Source organism: Rhagoletis pomonella, unplaced genomic scaffold (assembly GCF_013731165.1).
Source record: "Rhagoletis pomonella isolate Grant_MI unplaced genomic scaffold, Rhpom_1.0 Rhpom_scaffold_00013, whole genome shotgun sequence".
Classification (NCBI taxonomy): domain Eukaryota; kingdom Metazoa; phylum Arthropoda; class Insecta; order Diptera; family Tephritidae; genus Rhagoletis; species Rhagoletis pomonella.
The window spans coordinates 1,798,705-1,814,118 of record NW_023458567.1 but is presented as its reverse complement, the minus strand read 5'-3'; the positions used below and the strand labels follow the sequence as shown (position 1 = coordinate 1,814,118).

The following is a 15,414-nucleotide window of genomic DNA, read 5'->3' as shown; positions in this document are numbered from 1 at the left end:
CATTGTGGATTTCGTGGATAATGTTGGTGAAGTATTGATTGACGTCGTCGTGGTTGTTTGTGTGATTGTTGTCGATGGTTGTTGTAGTAATGGAAGTGGTGGTGGTGGTGGTGGTGGTGTTGGTGAATCGCATTTAGAATGATACGTAACAATTAGTCTGTTACCATTACCGTTATATATTTCAACACATTGTGTTATGAATTGGTTAGTTTCAGTATTGATGTTGGTTATTGAAGCAGTGATGGGTACAAAGTCTGTTGGAGATGAGTGAGTTAGAATTTTGGGTGGGGGAGTGGTTGGCAGAGGTGGTGGTGATGGTGTTGTTGGTATTGGTATTTGTGAAGCGGTAATATCAGTCGATGATAATGATGCGGTTGTTGTTGATGATGGCGGTGAGTTTTGTGATTTGGAAAATAATCTGGTAGATGATTGTGCGTTCAGTGAGCTAAGCGTCTGTGTTGAATGTTTTGAAATGTGCGTTTTGGTGTAGGTGAGTGTATTGGATTTATTGCGGGTGCTGTGTGCTAGCATGCATTTGTGCTTATTGGGTAGGGTATTTGAGTGATTGGTGCAATTCTTTTTCATTGCGGACATGAATGGTTTCCTTGACTTCCCGTCAAGCTTAAGACTATTTACCTGTGGTGGACGGTGTGGTGGTGGATAACGTGGTGGTGTCTTATTACGCGCGATGAACGTATCTGGACAATCGACAGCCATCTCACGATGTGGACCTGCAGCGAAGTACAAACGATTAGCAAATAAATTGAAAGTAAAAAAGTGCTTTCAGCTCTCACTCACCATTATCTTGATTAACTGAAAGCATTGTCAACATTTCCTGATCGATTTCTTTGCTATCACCAGAATGTTGCCGATAATGCTGACCACTAATATAGTCGTCCGGTAAGCATGGCTTCAAATCGTCACCATCGATAACAACAATGCTGGAGCCAGAACGACGGCGAGGCCTGTAAGTAGATGGAAGAAGAACGAGAGCGTAAATGTTTTGTTCATAGTTTGTTGTCGGCCTAACAAATTTTATTTTTACTAGAACATTATTTAGGTGAGGTTTTTATATGTTTTCTTATATTTGAATTCGCATTGCTAATAAATCAGTAAATAATACGCCTTAAAGTATGCACCATTATATGCCTAGTTATTGGAAATTTTTCTGATTTCCTTCGCTCGCCAAAAAATCACATATTTGCACTTCTCAAACGATCTGGGAAATAACGTATTCAAGATTCGAGTTGCTGGGAAACTCGCAGCCCCTTTTCTTCATTCCCAAATTCATTCAAATTACGAAGTAAGCAGCGGAACAACGCTGCTGCTGAAGGATTTTAACTCCTATTTAAATTTTCTCCATTAACCAGCCAGCTCACAAACAATTTTCAGCTTCAAACTTTTCAATCACCCGCAATCAGTAAATATGTATAATCCAATTTCAATAGCTACCAAACAAATATGAAAGCTAGAGAAGCTGTGTTGCTCTCATTTTTCGGCTTAATGACAGGAAATTACCATGAAATATGTTTCTAAAGGCGATATCGCCCGCTTTTTGGTTTGGCTAAGAATTCGGTTGGAAAATCGAAAATTTCCAATTAACAATAAAAAATAAACAGACAAAGAAGATAGCGTTATGGCTAGGGAAAGAAAGCAATCGAAATTCTTTTGACACACCAAATGCTCAGATATTTGCAGACAATGAATGAGCCGCGTTATTTACTTTATCTGGTACCTGCTGGTACATTTGCTTTGGATATCTCGCACATTTGTTCACTCGCTTCAGCGCGAAACGACAATAACTTAGAGCAAATATTGACAAGCGCGCAAATCTAACATTTCACTTCATTTAGAGCGAACAAAAGAAGTGCCGCTTAATGGAATGGTGTGGAGTGAGAGCAGAGGGCCGCTGGAGCAAAGCAAGGCGCTTGGAATAGCGAGGGCAAAGGAAAGCCGAGCCAATCCAAAGTAAAATGAAGGAGTAGAGTGCAAAAAGACAAACCGAGCTGTGTGAGAGGAAGCCGCTGAATGCCGCGCCAAAGCAGGTGATTTTCCAATTCTGTCTGTGTTTGACTGGCACAGATAGATATGCTTTGCTCACACACATATACATATACATACATTGAACAAACATTTAACTATTATTTTCCTCACGCCGGCTTCCTTATCGGGGACGAGTCTATTGATTGCTGGGATTTTTCATTCGCTTGCTTTCTGCGTTCCCCAAACAGCAAACATCAAATGATAAAAATAAACAATAGAGTTCCGGCACTAACAACCACGCCTAGCTATAACAGCAGGCTGCTGAAAGTGGCGACGATAATGCGCCAATGCAGGCGGCATGCTTTGAGAGGGAGAAGGTAAGGAAAAGCAAGAGGGTAGAGCAGGGTCCTACGAAAATACATATTCCGAACCATCAACAATGTTATGGGCAAGCGAGTAGGTCAATAAGGTAAATAAAAGTTGGCCAATGAGTCATTAAGTATGGCCTATAAAGAGCGAAGCGCATGAAGCCGGTGTTGTTGCATTGCTTGCGAGATAAATGCAGTCCAAAGAAATATTAAATTACCAGCAAAAAAAGATAAGCGGGTGAGCAAACTACGAGGCTCAGCAAGCAGTGAAAGGCAATATGAGAGCGGCAAGCAGTAAGCAAGTAGGTGCGACCGAATGTTGCCAGGGGTTTTTTTTCGAAAAACTGTAAATTCCCGAAAAAGCTCGCTTTCGACCAAAAAACTGTAACTTGCAAAAACGAGGAGAGCTTTTGAAAAATTAGGGGTTTTTCATTTTACTAAACGTATCTAAATAACAAAAGACAAATCATTTAAAATAAAATAACTTAAAAGTTGTACAAGAAAAGATTACATTCACTGAACGATTTAAATCAAATTTCAATTACTTTTACTGAATTTCTCCACATTTCTTCCACATTTGCTGTGGCGACTGCAATGCAAAGCGCAACTGAACTTATTTGTTTCAAAAGGGGAAACATTGCTCCTTTAGTGTCATTTTTTATCTAAAAAATTACAAAAAAAAAAAACTTAAGAGAAATTTTAGTTTATTGATTGATATTGAAATTAAAAAATATGTAATTTTTAATAGAAGGTATTTAAAAAAAAAAAAGCTGTAAGGTAGCCTACAAATGGTAATTTACAGTTAAAACTGTAGATCTGGCAACACTGGTGCGACCCCATTGTTGTTGTGCCTTTATTAAGTTCTCTATAGTTTGGTGTGACTGCCCATAACACAATATTGCAGCGCGCAGAAATAAAGAAAGGAAATTTTCCAAAGCTGATACTTTCCTGTTTTACTTTTTTTTCCTTTTCTACGCCGGTAAAGCAGGTAAATTCTTGCGTATTCTATTTGTTTTCATAATGCAGCACACACACCGCCAAGAGTCTGCTATTGCATGTACCAGCAATGAGGTCGTCTTATAGGTGTTTTCTCGGATTTTTATATGTACATATGTATTTTTTTGCTTGCTACACTAATTGCGGCAGCAGCGAGGAAAATGGAAAATTGTGTGTCCGAGTGCGGCCGCACACAAGTGTTCAACTGGTAATTACATTTGTGTGTACGTAGGAAATCTGAAAAATTCCTGAGTTGCAGTAATTGTGGCTAGAGTAGTTATAATTTTTGTTGTAGAGTAAAAAAAAAAAACAAGATAAACAAAAGAAAAGAAATTGGTTAAAAACTTATAAATCATAATTGCCTGGGAAAGAAATGGTTGGTTGGAGGTAGTAAATGCATAGGTACATATGTACATACAGCCGCGGAGGGATAACAAAAACTAGCGCATATTGAGAGCAAGTCTAGAAAATTATACTTGATTAACTCAGAAAGACTGCTGACGTCAATTACATAACTATGCATATGATCTACCAAATCAGGGATGCTCTATCTTTTCTTGGTATTACCGACTTCCGGTTTCGACCGAAAGTGCGTTAAACTGACCTGAAGTAATTTTTTTTTAATTAGACATACATGTTTTTAATTCAGATTTGTACGCTAAGGATAAAAATACGTAACTTTTGTAAGAAACTTTTTTCTCGGAAGTGCCTTTTTCAACCTCTAAATGGCCTTCGAACTTTAACTCATGCTGGACTGCTGAAATTAGTGAACATATTTTTATTGGAAAACGAAAGGATATGAATTACTACCGACTTTCGTTTACGACCAGAAGTGGGTTAAAAAGATCGGAAGCGCATTATTTTATCCGGAAGTCCATTGCAAAAAAAAAAACAAAAACGTCCATGTATGTATGTCTACTTTAAAAAAAGGAACTCCTGGTCCGTTTAACCCGAAAATCGTTGTCGAAACGGCAAGTCGGTAATGCCACCAAAAGATCGAGCATTCCTCATTTGCCTCCATTTTATAGGGAGTGGGCGGGTGGTCTAGGACACCTTTTTAGGGCTGCTACAGGGTTTGAAAAAAATTAAATTCTTTTTTAAAATCACAAAAAAGCGCGACACTACTTCGGCTTGAAATCTGGTATGAAATATTATGGAAATTTATTCATATATATTCATAAAATCGCTGAGTTATAAGTATCTGCTCAAAGTCAAGATTTTGCGATTTAAAATAAATAAATTTTGCCAAACCCTGGTAGGGACTGCTAAAAATGTTTTTACCATTTTCATTAATGATTTAATTAGAACAAAATTGATGTTGCCTTTTTAAGGATTTCCCTAATGTATATGCTTTAGCTTTTTCCTTTTCGCCACGAACTTCCGAGAAATAGAAAGATGGCGTGGCGTGCGGCTTAGAGCACCTTTTGCAACCCTATCAGGCCTATTCTGCGCTGGTAATAAAAAATTTTTCTATCAGTAAATAGAGTTCTTCTAAATTTTTAAACCTTTTTCGCATTCTGCGCACGTTTTTAACCGGTCAATTTTTTTACCATCTCATAAGCAAGTAACAAAATGAAATGTGCCATACCAGAATTTCCACGAAACTTTAGAGCTGAATAAATTAAAATGTTTCCAAGGTAGGGAGAATTGCGATTACCAGAAGTGGTGACAATTTTCGGGAACAAAATTTCTCGGCTACAAAATGTACGGTAACAAGCAGAATGGGGCTGTATAGATAAAAAAAAATTTATGTTAGCGATAAACTTCCGAAGAATTTGACCGAAATTTACGAATCCGGTTTTCAAATAACCTATTAATTTTAGAAAAAGATATAGGCGCAAATATTTTGTGCATATCAAAAAAAATATATATCAAATAAAAATTTAAATTTTTTTTTTTGTATTTTTAATAAGTGTTAAGAGTTTTATACTCACTCATAAATACTCGTTAATTTTTCTTTTATTTTTTTTTTTTAAGTCACATAGTAGTTGGAATTCCTCGCTACAAATGCGCCCTCAAGGCCTTTGGAAATGCAACACTTTTTTACATTTATCCCTAAATTTTTTTGTTCCAAACACTCTTCGTCGCCTTACTGCACTTGCTTAACAATTCATTCCGATTATGCGCTGTGCATATTTGGCACCACATAAATTTCAACAAGACAATTTGCATAAAATTTTGCCAATCTTAGATGCGAGAAAGCCAACGATGGCAAAAAGTAAAAGAAAAAACTACGTAAAATCTGTCAATAAAAATAAAATTTGCTAAGAAAAAAAAGAGAGTGCCAACTAAACTCAAATCAACCAACTCGAAGCTGTTAAAGAATATCGCAGATTTGCCACAGAAAAAGTGCAATGGAGCAACAACTAAATCAAAGCTAAGCAAACGCATTTGTTGGCAAGCGAGTATATAGAATATTTGAGTGTGTGTGTGTGTGTGTTAAAATACGACGAATAGCTGCAGCTGCATAGAACTCTTATCTGTTGGTCTCCCATACTGTCCGTCGTCTGTCTGTCATCAGCTTAAAAGTTGAGCAGCTCAAACGTTCGATTGCATTGTTGTAATTTTAGTTTGTAGCAGAAGTCAAATTGTCAATGCAGTGGCTCACTGGCTCAGTAGCTGCTAAACAGTGCTTGGCTAGCGACTTGTCAACTGTCTGCTGTGCTGTGTACGTTGCATGTTGCACGTTGCATGACAATTTCATAGATACTCGAAAGTGGTATTGGGATTTAGTTTGGATTCGTGTTGGTGTATTTGACTTTGACTTTCGCTGGCTGTCGTTGGCGCTGTCATTGTCGTAGAGATTGGCGATAGTCGCTGTGGCTATGGCTGTGGCTGACTAAAATGGCATGCCACAAAGCTGTAAATCGTTGAAAGAGATTAAGCGTTTGCTGATTATGGCCACAAGCAGCAGAGTACTCGGATGTTTTTTCTTTGACTATTGCTCTTGTTTTTTTGTAGCCTTTTATGGATGTATGTATGTATGTATGTGTGTTTGGAATCCTTGGCAGTAACCTTTTCTCAAAAATTAGTAGCTGTTATTGTTGTTGGCTTTGCCGCTGCCATGCATTATCATTATGCGCTCTAAGCACGTACTGACTGGCTGTCAATTGCGGAGTAGCCAAAATGGCGCACAGCTAGCATTCGAACTGGCATTCAGTGCAAGTGGATTTTCGAGGTGGATTCTGGAGAAAGTGCATTTTCCTTTTTTCTTTTTCCTCTTGCTTCCTTCTTCTCATTCTTCGCATATCTTCTTATCTGCCGCTGCCCAACACTCCGTAAATGTGTTTGGTCGCTTTTGTGCCACATTGATAGCTGCCACAAACAGCTGGCGCATTCATTCGCATCGGAAATCCTCACACTTGCCACAACGAAAGTGCGGTTTATTCCTCTTTTAATATTGTCCTTATATTCCTTGCTCCTGCACTACTTTAATTTTAGTATATTTTCTGCTTGTGACAGAGTCAATTCACTGCCGATGCATTTCTGTCGCCCTCCAAACTTCGCTTCACATTCCGCCACATTTATTCCACTTCGGCTGCTTATTTTTACTGTCGCTTCAATTTATTTGCAAAAAAGCAATTGCTGTTGCACCAAGTCAACTTCGATTGTGAGGCAGCCGAAGGGAGAGCAGAGTGTGGCAAATCGTTTTCTTTTGCTCGCGTAGCTGCCACAAATGTTGGGCGACTTACTTTAAAGTTTTTTATTCGAAAAAAAAAGTAAGCAGTATAAATATACAAAAAATAAATAGGCAAAAAAACTATTTAAATATCCCCAAAAATTTGTTTGCCAGTTTTGTTTTACGCTCTATTTTGCTTGCATCTTTGACGCTTTCAAAGTTTTTTCATTTTTCTTAGCTTCAAAGATTTTTTTTTTATAAATTTTCATTGCTCTTTTTTGCTTTTATTCATTTTGAAATATTCCGTTGGCTGCAAGACGAAATTAGTTAGGATTCAGGAATTTTCCAAGTATACTCTTCAGAGGGTATGAAGGTCTATGTGGGCGTTTATTTGCTTTACTTCGAAGTCCTTGATATCTGATATAGCGCAACGCTCCGAATATGGAGTGAAAAGGGACTCCCATCGCAACACCTCAAATGAGCGTTTTCGGAGCGCTCCGAATATGGAACCTCTAAGAAGCGTCTTTTAAAAAATATAAAAAATATTTTTTATTCATTTCATGATGTTTCCGTTTTTATCTGTTTTTTACTGAATAATATGGGAATCATTTTTTAATGTAAAGTTTTTTCAAAAACAATAAATGATGAAACACTTTAATACATACTTATTAAGTATAAATAAAATTAGGAGCATTTTGAATCGGAAGATTTAAGGAGTCCTTTTCACAAAATCCTAGGCGAATAGGGGAGTCCGCACGGAGTCTTTGCAGATTACCTTCGGAAGCTTTTTGGGATTAAGAAATAACATCCTTACGAACATTAGCGCACCACACAGGGAGTCCTAATTATGAACCCTGCGGACTCCGCTGGTTGGCGTAGAGACTTTCGCACAACGGATGGTTAATATTGTTTTTAAAAAAAATTTTTTACACAAATAAAACATGAATTTTAGGTGGAATATATTTTTTATTTTGCCTTTAGCGCCACCTAGCACTACCATATTTTGCAAATCTATGCTTTACTGTGTTTCAACTGCATTGTCAACCGTGGCGCTACCTATCGAGACTATTTTTCGCTAGATAGTATATGATTTTTTTTTTTGCGGTAAATCTTCCGCTGGAAATGCCCACAGGCAAAAGTTTTACTTTCAGTTCAAGTAATCTTTCTGAGTAATTCGTATCTCAGTACTATTGCTCTACGGCGCAGCTTTAGTGCCAGTTAGAATAAAGTTTACTGCTAGTCACATAATCAGTCGGTCTTCAACACCATCAGCATGGCTGCGATATCATTCTAGAAGCTGCGTAGCTTCAGATCTTCCAAACAGTCAGCTGCCATGTCAGTTAAATGGCAGTGTTAACAAGCTACCAACTACTTTCTCTGACCTATCCCCAACTCATCCACAATCCAGTCTCATTCTTTCCATGTTATTTATAGTAACATCTACTCGCTATATGTATTTCGCTAGCTTCTGAGTGCCCCCATTCTGCCGAAATGCGCTTAAAAGCTATTTTCGTTTTTGTTATTGTTTTCTGATTATCCCAAGAATTATGACAACCCATTTCTCTGCTTATGAATACATACATATGTATGTACAATGCCTCACAAAAGTAGCACTCAACTGTATCACATGCTTCTGCTCCTACTTATTTTCCGCCGTACAGTGCTCTTTTTTAGGAACGAAGGAATAAAATCAAAGAGATAGCGAAAGAAATGCAACGCGTTTGCAAGTTTTTGGCATAGTGAATTCAGGAAAAAAAATTTATTAAATAAAAGCAGTACATTGGCCTTTAAAACGACCTTCAAATATCGAAGGTTTTAAGTTTTTTTTTTACCTGAAGCCAGTATCAGTTAACTTTTGAAAAGTTTTAAAAAGAGTATTTTTCTGTTCTTGCGTCACGAAATCTATTTCCATGATTGCAAGAACCGAAAAACGCATTTTAAATCTTTTTTAATCCATTTTCAGCTGATATTAGGTCAAAAAAAGAGAACAAATTAAAAAATTTACTTTGATTGCACAAAAATTTACCTCTACCCCAAAACAGAACTTCAATAGCAAAATTTTCGAATTTTTTTACCTAAAAACAACATGCTTGTGAGCGTTGTTTTTTTTTGTCTTTTGTAACCAAGGAAATCGATTCCTTGACACAAGAATAGTAAAAATATGTATTAAAATCTTTTTAAAGCGTACATAGCAGACTGGTTTCAGGCCAAAAATAAATAAAAAAATTTTAATTTTTTATATTTGAAAGTCGTTTCAAAGGTCAGGGTAATTCTTCCATCCAACGAGACAATTTCTCCTGAATTCTCAATCTCAAAATTTTTAAAATACCGTTACATTTATTTTGCTATCTGTGGTAGTTATATATATATATATATATATATATATATATATTAGATATTATGTTTTTTTCTTTTCTTTTCAAACAAAAACACTGTGCCCCATCTCATGTCGCACTAAACCAATTTCAGCAATTCCGCGTAATCGCCTTGAACTCCGCCAGTGACACCTTTTTGTGGGCGTGTGTTACCTGGGTGCCCATATTAATCCATAAAATATAAACACATCCAACATATCGTTGGTATTGCCATAAGCTTCAGCAGCAACTTGCCACACGCCAGCTTATTGAACCAGAGCAGAGCAGAACGCCAACAAAGCACAAGTAAACAATGTCAAAGGCGAAAGCGGTGGCTGGCACGCAACGTGCCACAAAATCCTTTTGCTACTTGGATGCCTAAGGTGGCTGGGAGATAGCTCAGTGGCAGGATTGTTATGCACGCGCCGCACAGCTTGGTTGCATGCCGCATTTGTTCGTGAATTGGGAGAGTTCTGCGAAAGCAAAATACCTTCGCTGTTTTGTTGTTGTCCCGCTTCCACTTGTTTCAGGTAACTAAATAAATTCTTGTGCGCTGGGAAGTGACAGCTTAAATGTATGAAATTGGAAAACAGAAATGCGACAACGCAGCTGAGTAACAACAACAACAACAACAACAGCAATTACAATATAAATGTTTATACACCTTTCTAGAAGAGCGGTTGTAGCAGCACAACAACGCAGCCTCTGCCGCCGCCTCTCAACCACTTGTTTCTATCGTTTCCTCCACACGTTGCAATCGGCAAAATGCGATACAATTTTTCAATGAATATTTTATTTGCCATAACAGATCGTATTTCGACACAACACCAGCCCCACTTTGCTGGCTCGTGCTCTCACTCCATCCCCCTTTTATGTGTTGCACGTTTGTCGAGTCGTTAGATGCGATTATTACGTTGAATGTCGAGGTGAGTCAGCGTCAACCGCTTTACGAAGGAGGAGCGAGAGCTGGGCGCTTTGTTGTGTGCGTCAGAAGAGCGGGTGGGTAACTGATGCTTTTGCCAGCTAAATGGCTTCCGTTACAACTTTGCTAACTGACTTCCTTGTGCAACTGGGTTTCCTGCTTTGGCTCGTTCATTCCTTTGTTGGCTGGTTTGTGTGTTTTTGGTGCCTCTTCTATAACAGCTTCACCCTGCTCCCCTTGGTCATACTTCTTCCCAGCCATCAATTTTACGCGAATTCTCGATGATTACGAGAATTTTATATCAACAGCGTATCAATATGCGAAACATATGTATGTACTCGTATGCGCATACGTTATATAATACGCATCAGTTAAATTGTTATGATTTGTTTACATTAGACGGAAGGAGTTTATTGAAATGGGTGAGTTACGAGCAGAGAGGAATAGCATAGTCAGACAGCAACGTTGATCCGCATTAACGGCGCAGTTGATCTGATCAAAATTGTTACCCGACCGTCGTGGGTTCGAGTCCCACGGCCACTAGAATTTTCATGTAATTTTTTTTATTGATTCCATTATATATTTTTATTTCCTCTTAGTGTAATTATAATTGTGGTGGAGTTTTTTAATAAAATTTAACTCCAAACATTTAAATTTACTGATAATAAAAGAAAAAATAATATGAAATAAAATAAAGCAAAGTAAATAAAATATATAAATCAATAAAATAAAAATTTAGCTTGAGGCCGTTTTCTATAAAAAAAAAAATATTGTGCAAAAAAACAATAGTTTTAGTAGCTACCATTTATAATATAATATAATAGAAAACGGCTCCAAGCTCAATAAAAATTGTTTTACATGTGATTTATTAGGCCAAGAAATAACAAAAGAAGAAAAGAATTTAAAATAGAATAAAGTAAAATTAAATATAAAAAACAAATGAAATTAAGAAATTTAAATTATATCAATAAAATAAAATTAAATTAAAAAAACGTTTGGCAATCGCTCGAACCCACGATGTAGAGAACATAGGTGGCGCCCATCTCGGTACCGCTATTCCGCTCTCAGTGAATTTGACAGAATCGCTGTTTATATGACGTCACACTTCCCCACCACACCTCTTCTTCTATTCTTGCTTGCGTTTTGACATTTCTCTGTCGCAAATACAGCAGTGTGACGTCACACAAAATTTTTTCTCAAAAATCCTCTCTGATGGGCTGCAACCCTTATTATTCACAAGCTATATCAAAAATTAAAATATGGGTGTTAGACGAAAGATTGTTAAAAAAACCTTTAGTTTGAACATTTAGAATATTCTTGAGGTGTTTCCAAGGGTTGCCACCAGGTAAAACTTAAATTCAATTACTTAAATTAATTACTAGAAATTGGATATCAAACGAAATGGTTTTGGAAAAGCTTTATTTCTAAGCTACATGTAGGAGGGTTGCCACCTATTAGAAAAAAAAAACAATTTTTCTTGGATTAAGGGAATCAGGTAATTGGTATATCTATCACAATATGGGTGTCAGACGAAAGAGGTTTAATGAGGTTGTAGGTTAAAAATATTTTGAAGTGGGCTGCCACCGAATTGAATTAAATTATATACAAGAATGACTAGACACCTTTAGTTTGTACACACAGAATTTTTCAAATAAACTTATTTAATAAGTTAAATTAATTAATCGAAATGGGCTTGAAAAGCTTTTATTTCCACTACTATTCTAACCCACATGTAGAAGCGCTGCCACCTGTTTAAACTTCAAATTGGGCTTCAATTCAAGAAATAAGTTAATTGAAATGTGTTACAAGAACGAGGTTTTGCGAAGTTTTCGTTTGAAAATATTTTGAAGGGGTTTAAAAAAAATTTTTGAGAATTTCCTATAGTTTAGCTAAGTCTGACTATGTAGAGTTTCATTGAAATAAATTACACTTAATTTAGCATTGAGAAATTTCATACCCTCAGCGAAGCATGTGAGGGAAATCTAGTCGGAAAATAAATTCTTATTAGATTATTTTGATGTTTCGTGCACAGCAGCCTCGTGGCACTGAAAAATCAAATAGAGAATTCAAAATCACACCCAGCATTGCCTTCAGCTCCAAAACGCCTCTGAAAAAGATTGCTGCGCCTAGAAAAAAGTCAGCTAAATATATTTCTCTCAACACATAATTGGTTATAGTTACATTATTTAGTTAAAGTTACCAAATCATGTGTTGAGAGAAATATTTTTTTGCTGACTTTTTTTCTGGGTATATATGAACACTTTCAGATCCCACCCTATGACCATTTAGGGATAGTTTCCATAGTCTACTTTCCTTTCTAAACTATTTTGCCCCGTTAACTGTACGCTATGTAGATATGTATTGCCCCAATACATTTCATTCTTAAGCCATCATTGGCATTCACATTTCACGTCGCTAATTCAGTTGAACTCAGTGTCTATGGTTGTGGCAACCCTATGTTGCAAGCTCATCGCTATGCCACACATCGCTGCGCGTCAACGTGACTTTGCTGTTATGCACTTGTCGCTACAATTTGGCAATAAGCAAGCAGAAGGCAGTGAGCGTGTGTGCGGCGGAATCGGAAAGCGGGCAAGCGGGCAAGCTTGTCACTTTCGTCAATGATTACATGACAAACGCTTAGTGTCGTGTTGCTTGTTTGCGTTGCATATAAAATAGGGGTATTCTCGAAGTCTTGCATGATGCACGGATTGCACGAAATGCAAAAATACTATTCCAAATTTGGAAGAGTACGAGAGCACCCCAATGCAAAGTGGTAGCATGTATGGGTAGCAAGCAGCGAAATTATGTATCAAATACAATAACAAGATACAGCACAAAAAAAATTAAATGAGCGTGATGAGAGGAGTGAGAGAAATATGTAGCAATTCCAACAACAAAACAACTAGCACAGGGTCGCATTTATCTTGCTATGCTATTTCTGCAAAATATATACATGGGTTTCGACGTTGCATATTTTGCAGCGATAGGAAATGTTATTTCCCATGTATTTTGTTGTTGTGTGTTTGCAATTTATGCCATCCATGCAATCCGTGCTGCGTGCAATGGCTTTGCAAGATTTGGAGAATACCCCTAATGTATTTCTGTTGTTGGCAGTTGTAGCAAATGTGTTTTTACTATTGTTGTTGTTGTTGTAATACGCTGATATTCATGTGGGAGTGTTTATGCGGGATAATGTTAATGCATTTCATTGTTGTTGCTGCTGTCACTCAGAATTTCTATGAAGCGCGTGTGAAGATATTAAACTAGCAGACGCTTCAACGAAACTTTTTTGAGCTGTGCGTACAGTTTCTACTTTATATTCTTTCGACTACCCTAATCGTAGTACTTTTCAGCGTGCCATCCACTCCGACTAAAATCCTCTCCACATTTTTATACGACTCCTTCCAGCTCATTCTTAGCTCAACTTTTTCTTAACCGCATTTCATTTCTTCCTGTTTTTTAATTCCAGTTCCTCTTCATTGATACCTTCCGCCGCCTCCGTTGTGTCTTCTCGGCTTCCCTTTTTGCTACCTACATACATCATTTATTCCTCACTCTCCTGCCAGCTCACTCTTCTCTCCGCTCCCGTCTCTCCTTCACCTCATTTCACTTCAATGCCTTGCCTTGTGAACTCTTCAACCGTTTCTAACTGCATTTATGCATTTAATTTCCCGTGGTTCGCAAAATCCACTTTAATTGTCTGCGGTGATGGTTTTGTGCAACTGACTGGATCACCCCTTCACAAAATGTCCTACGGATGAACGAACGCATTGCACTACAGGTGCGCAATGCAGCAACAAAAAGCACTAATGAGATGTCAGCTGTTCAATGATGGCAGCTTTGTTAGCCAGTGTGTCTGAGGCAGCAAGTGGACTGGGCAAATCAAAGGGGAATGTGAGAGAGGAAGATCCGAAGGGAGTTAGAGAGAAAAAATTTGCAGTCAATGTTAATACATATGACTCCGCTTTTAACTTGGTCACTGGAGTGAAACATGTGTAGATGTACATATAGTCATACTATTATCAAAAGTATAAGCGGAAAAGAAAATATTTGGAAGCAGCGATCCTTAACAACCGCGTCAACTGTGTAAGTTCTTGCCTGAATTAACAAGAGAACCAGCTATATATAACTCCATCATAATAGGGATCTACAAAGCTTGGTCTGCAATTCAGGTTCTGATATGAGTCCCCAAGCGGGATAGAAACCGAGCAAGACCGACCTTAAGTCGAGGCCAGCCTACTGCTGGTCAAGATCTCACTTTAAAAAGATTCGAAGGCGACGTCTCGTATCCTACTCATACTCGGGATTAGGTTAATAAAAAAATTACTACCGAAGGCACAGAATGTCCAATCCCAAAAGTCTCCTCTTCCATGTCGGCAGAGCAAGAGAGCCATGGTATAGCTCGTGCTTTTGAAATATCTGGAGAAAAGAACTGCAATCTACGTAGATCCAGCTTTTGCGGCTTGTATACCAATGACTGTCATACTGTAGACTTCAGTGAGTCCTGACAATATCAAATGGGGAGCGTCGTTAGAGAAGGATGCACCGATTAACCAGGTTTTTCGGCAAACTAAGAACTTGTATAACTTGGTTCTCAGCCGAATCATATTTAATATTTGAAGAGCAAAATCAATAAAATACAAAGATATTAACGATCTTTACCGAGAGAAGCGCAGTGATATAGAGCACATACAAAAGGGATCTCCTAAGCCAATCTTTACGCTTTTCGACGCTGATTTTGAAGCTACCAACGACAGGCACAGATAGGCTCAAGATCATCAACCAACATTAGTGGCGACCATTTTGCACTTTCCAGCTCATAACTGACTGCTTGCGAAGAGTATGGCTGAGCGACGCTTGTACCTCGCGGAAGACTTCCTTGCAGTATAAGATGCGTATTCTTGGCTACAAAGACCGCCAGTAAAGCCTCTTTCATCCAAGAGACGATTCAACAAGTAAAAGTTGGACTTAGCCCACATATGAATAAACATTCTTTGTCTCTCTCTTCCACTGCCCTGCCTAGTGGCTAACTACACTAACACCAAATTCGTATGCATTAATTTTAAACACTTGTCTCCATTACCACTTAAAATATGCAGCGTAAACCACTGTTTCCTATAAAATATTTAAAGACGGCACGCTTCAGCAGTTACCCTTCAAAAAAGCCAACGA

General features: G+C 37.8%; 1 protein-coding gene across 1 annotated transcript in view; it reads right to left on the bottom strand.

Moving 5' to 3' along the window:
• Nucleotides 1-101: 101 nt before the first annotated feature.
• The window catches only part of LOC118748453, a gene marked incomplete at both ends in the record, with an annotated part of 211,032 nt that continues 195,719 nt past the window's right edge, over nucleotides 102-15,414 (bottom strand). The window contains 2 exon segments of the mRNA XM_036482901.1: nucleotides 102-731; nucleotides 799-965. Of these exon segments, the coding sequence (XP_036338794.1) occupies nucleotides 102-731; nucleotides 799-965 (797 nt within the window).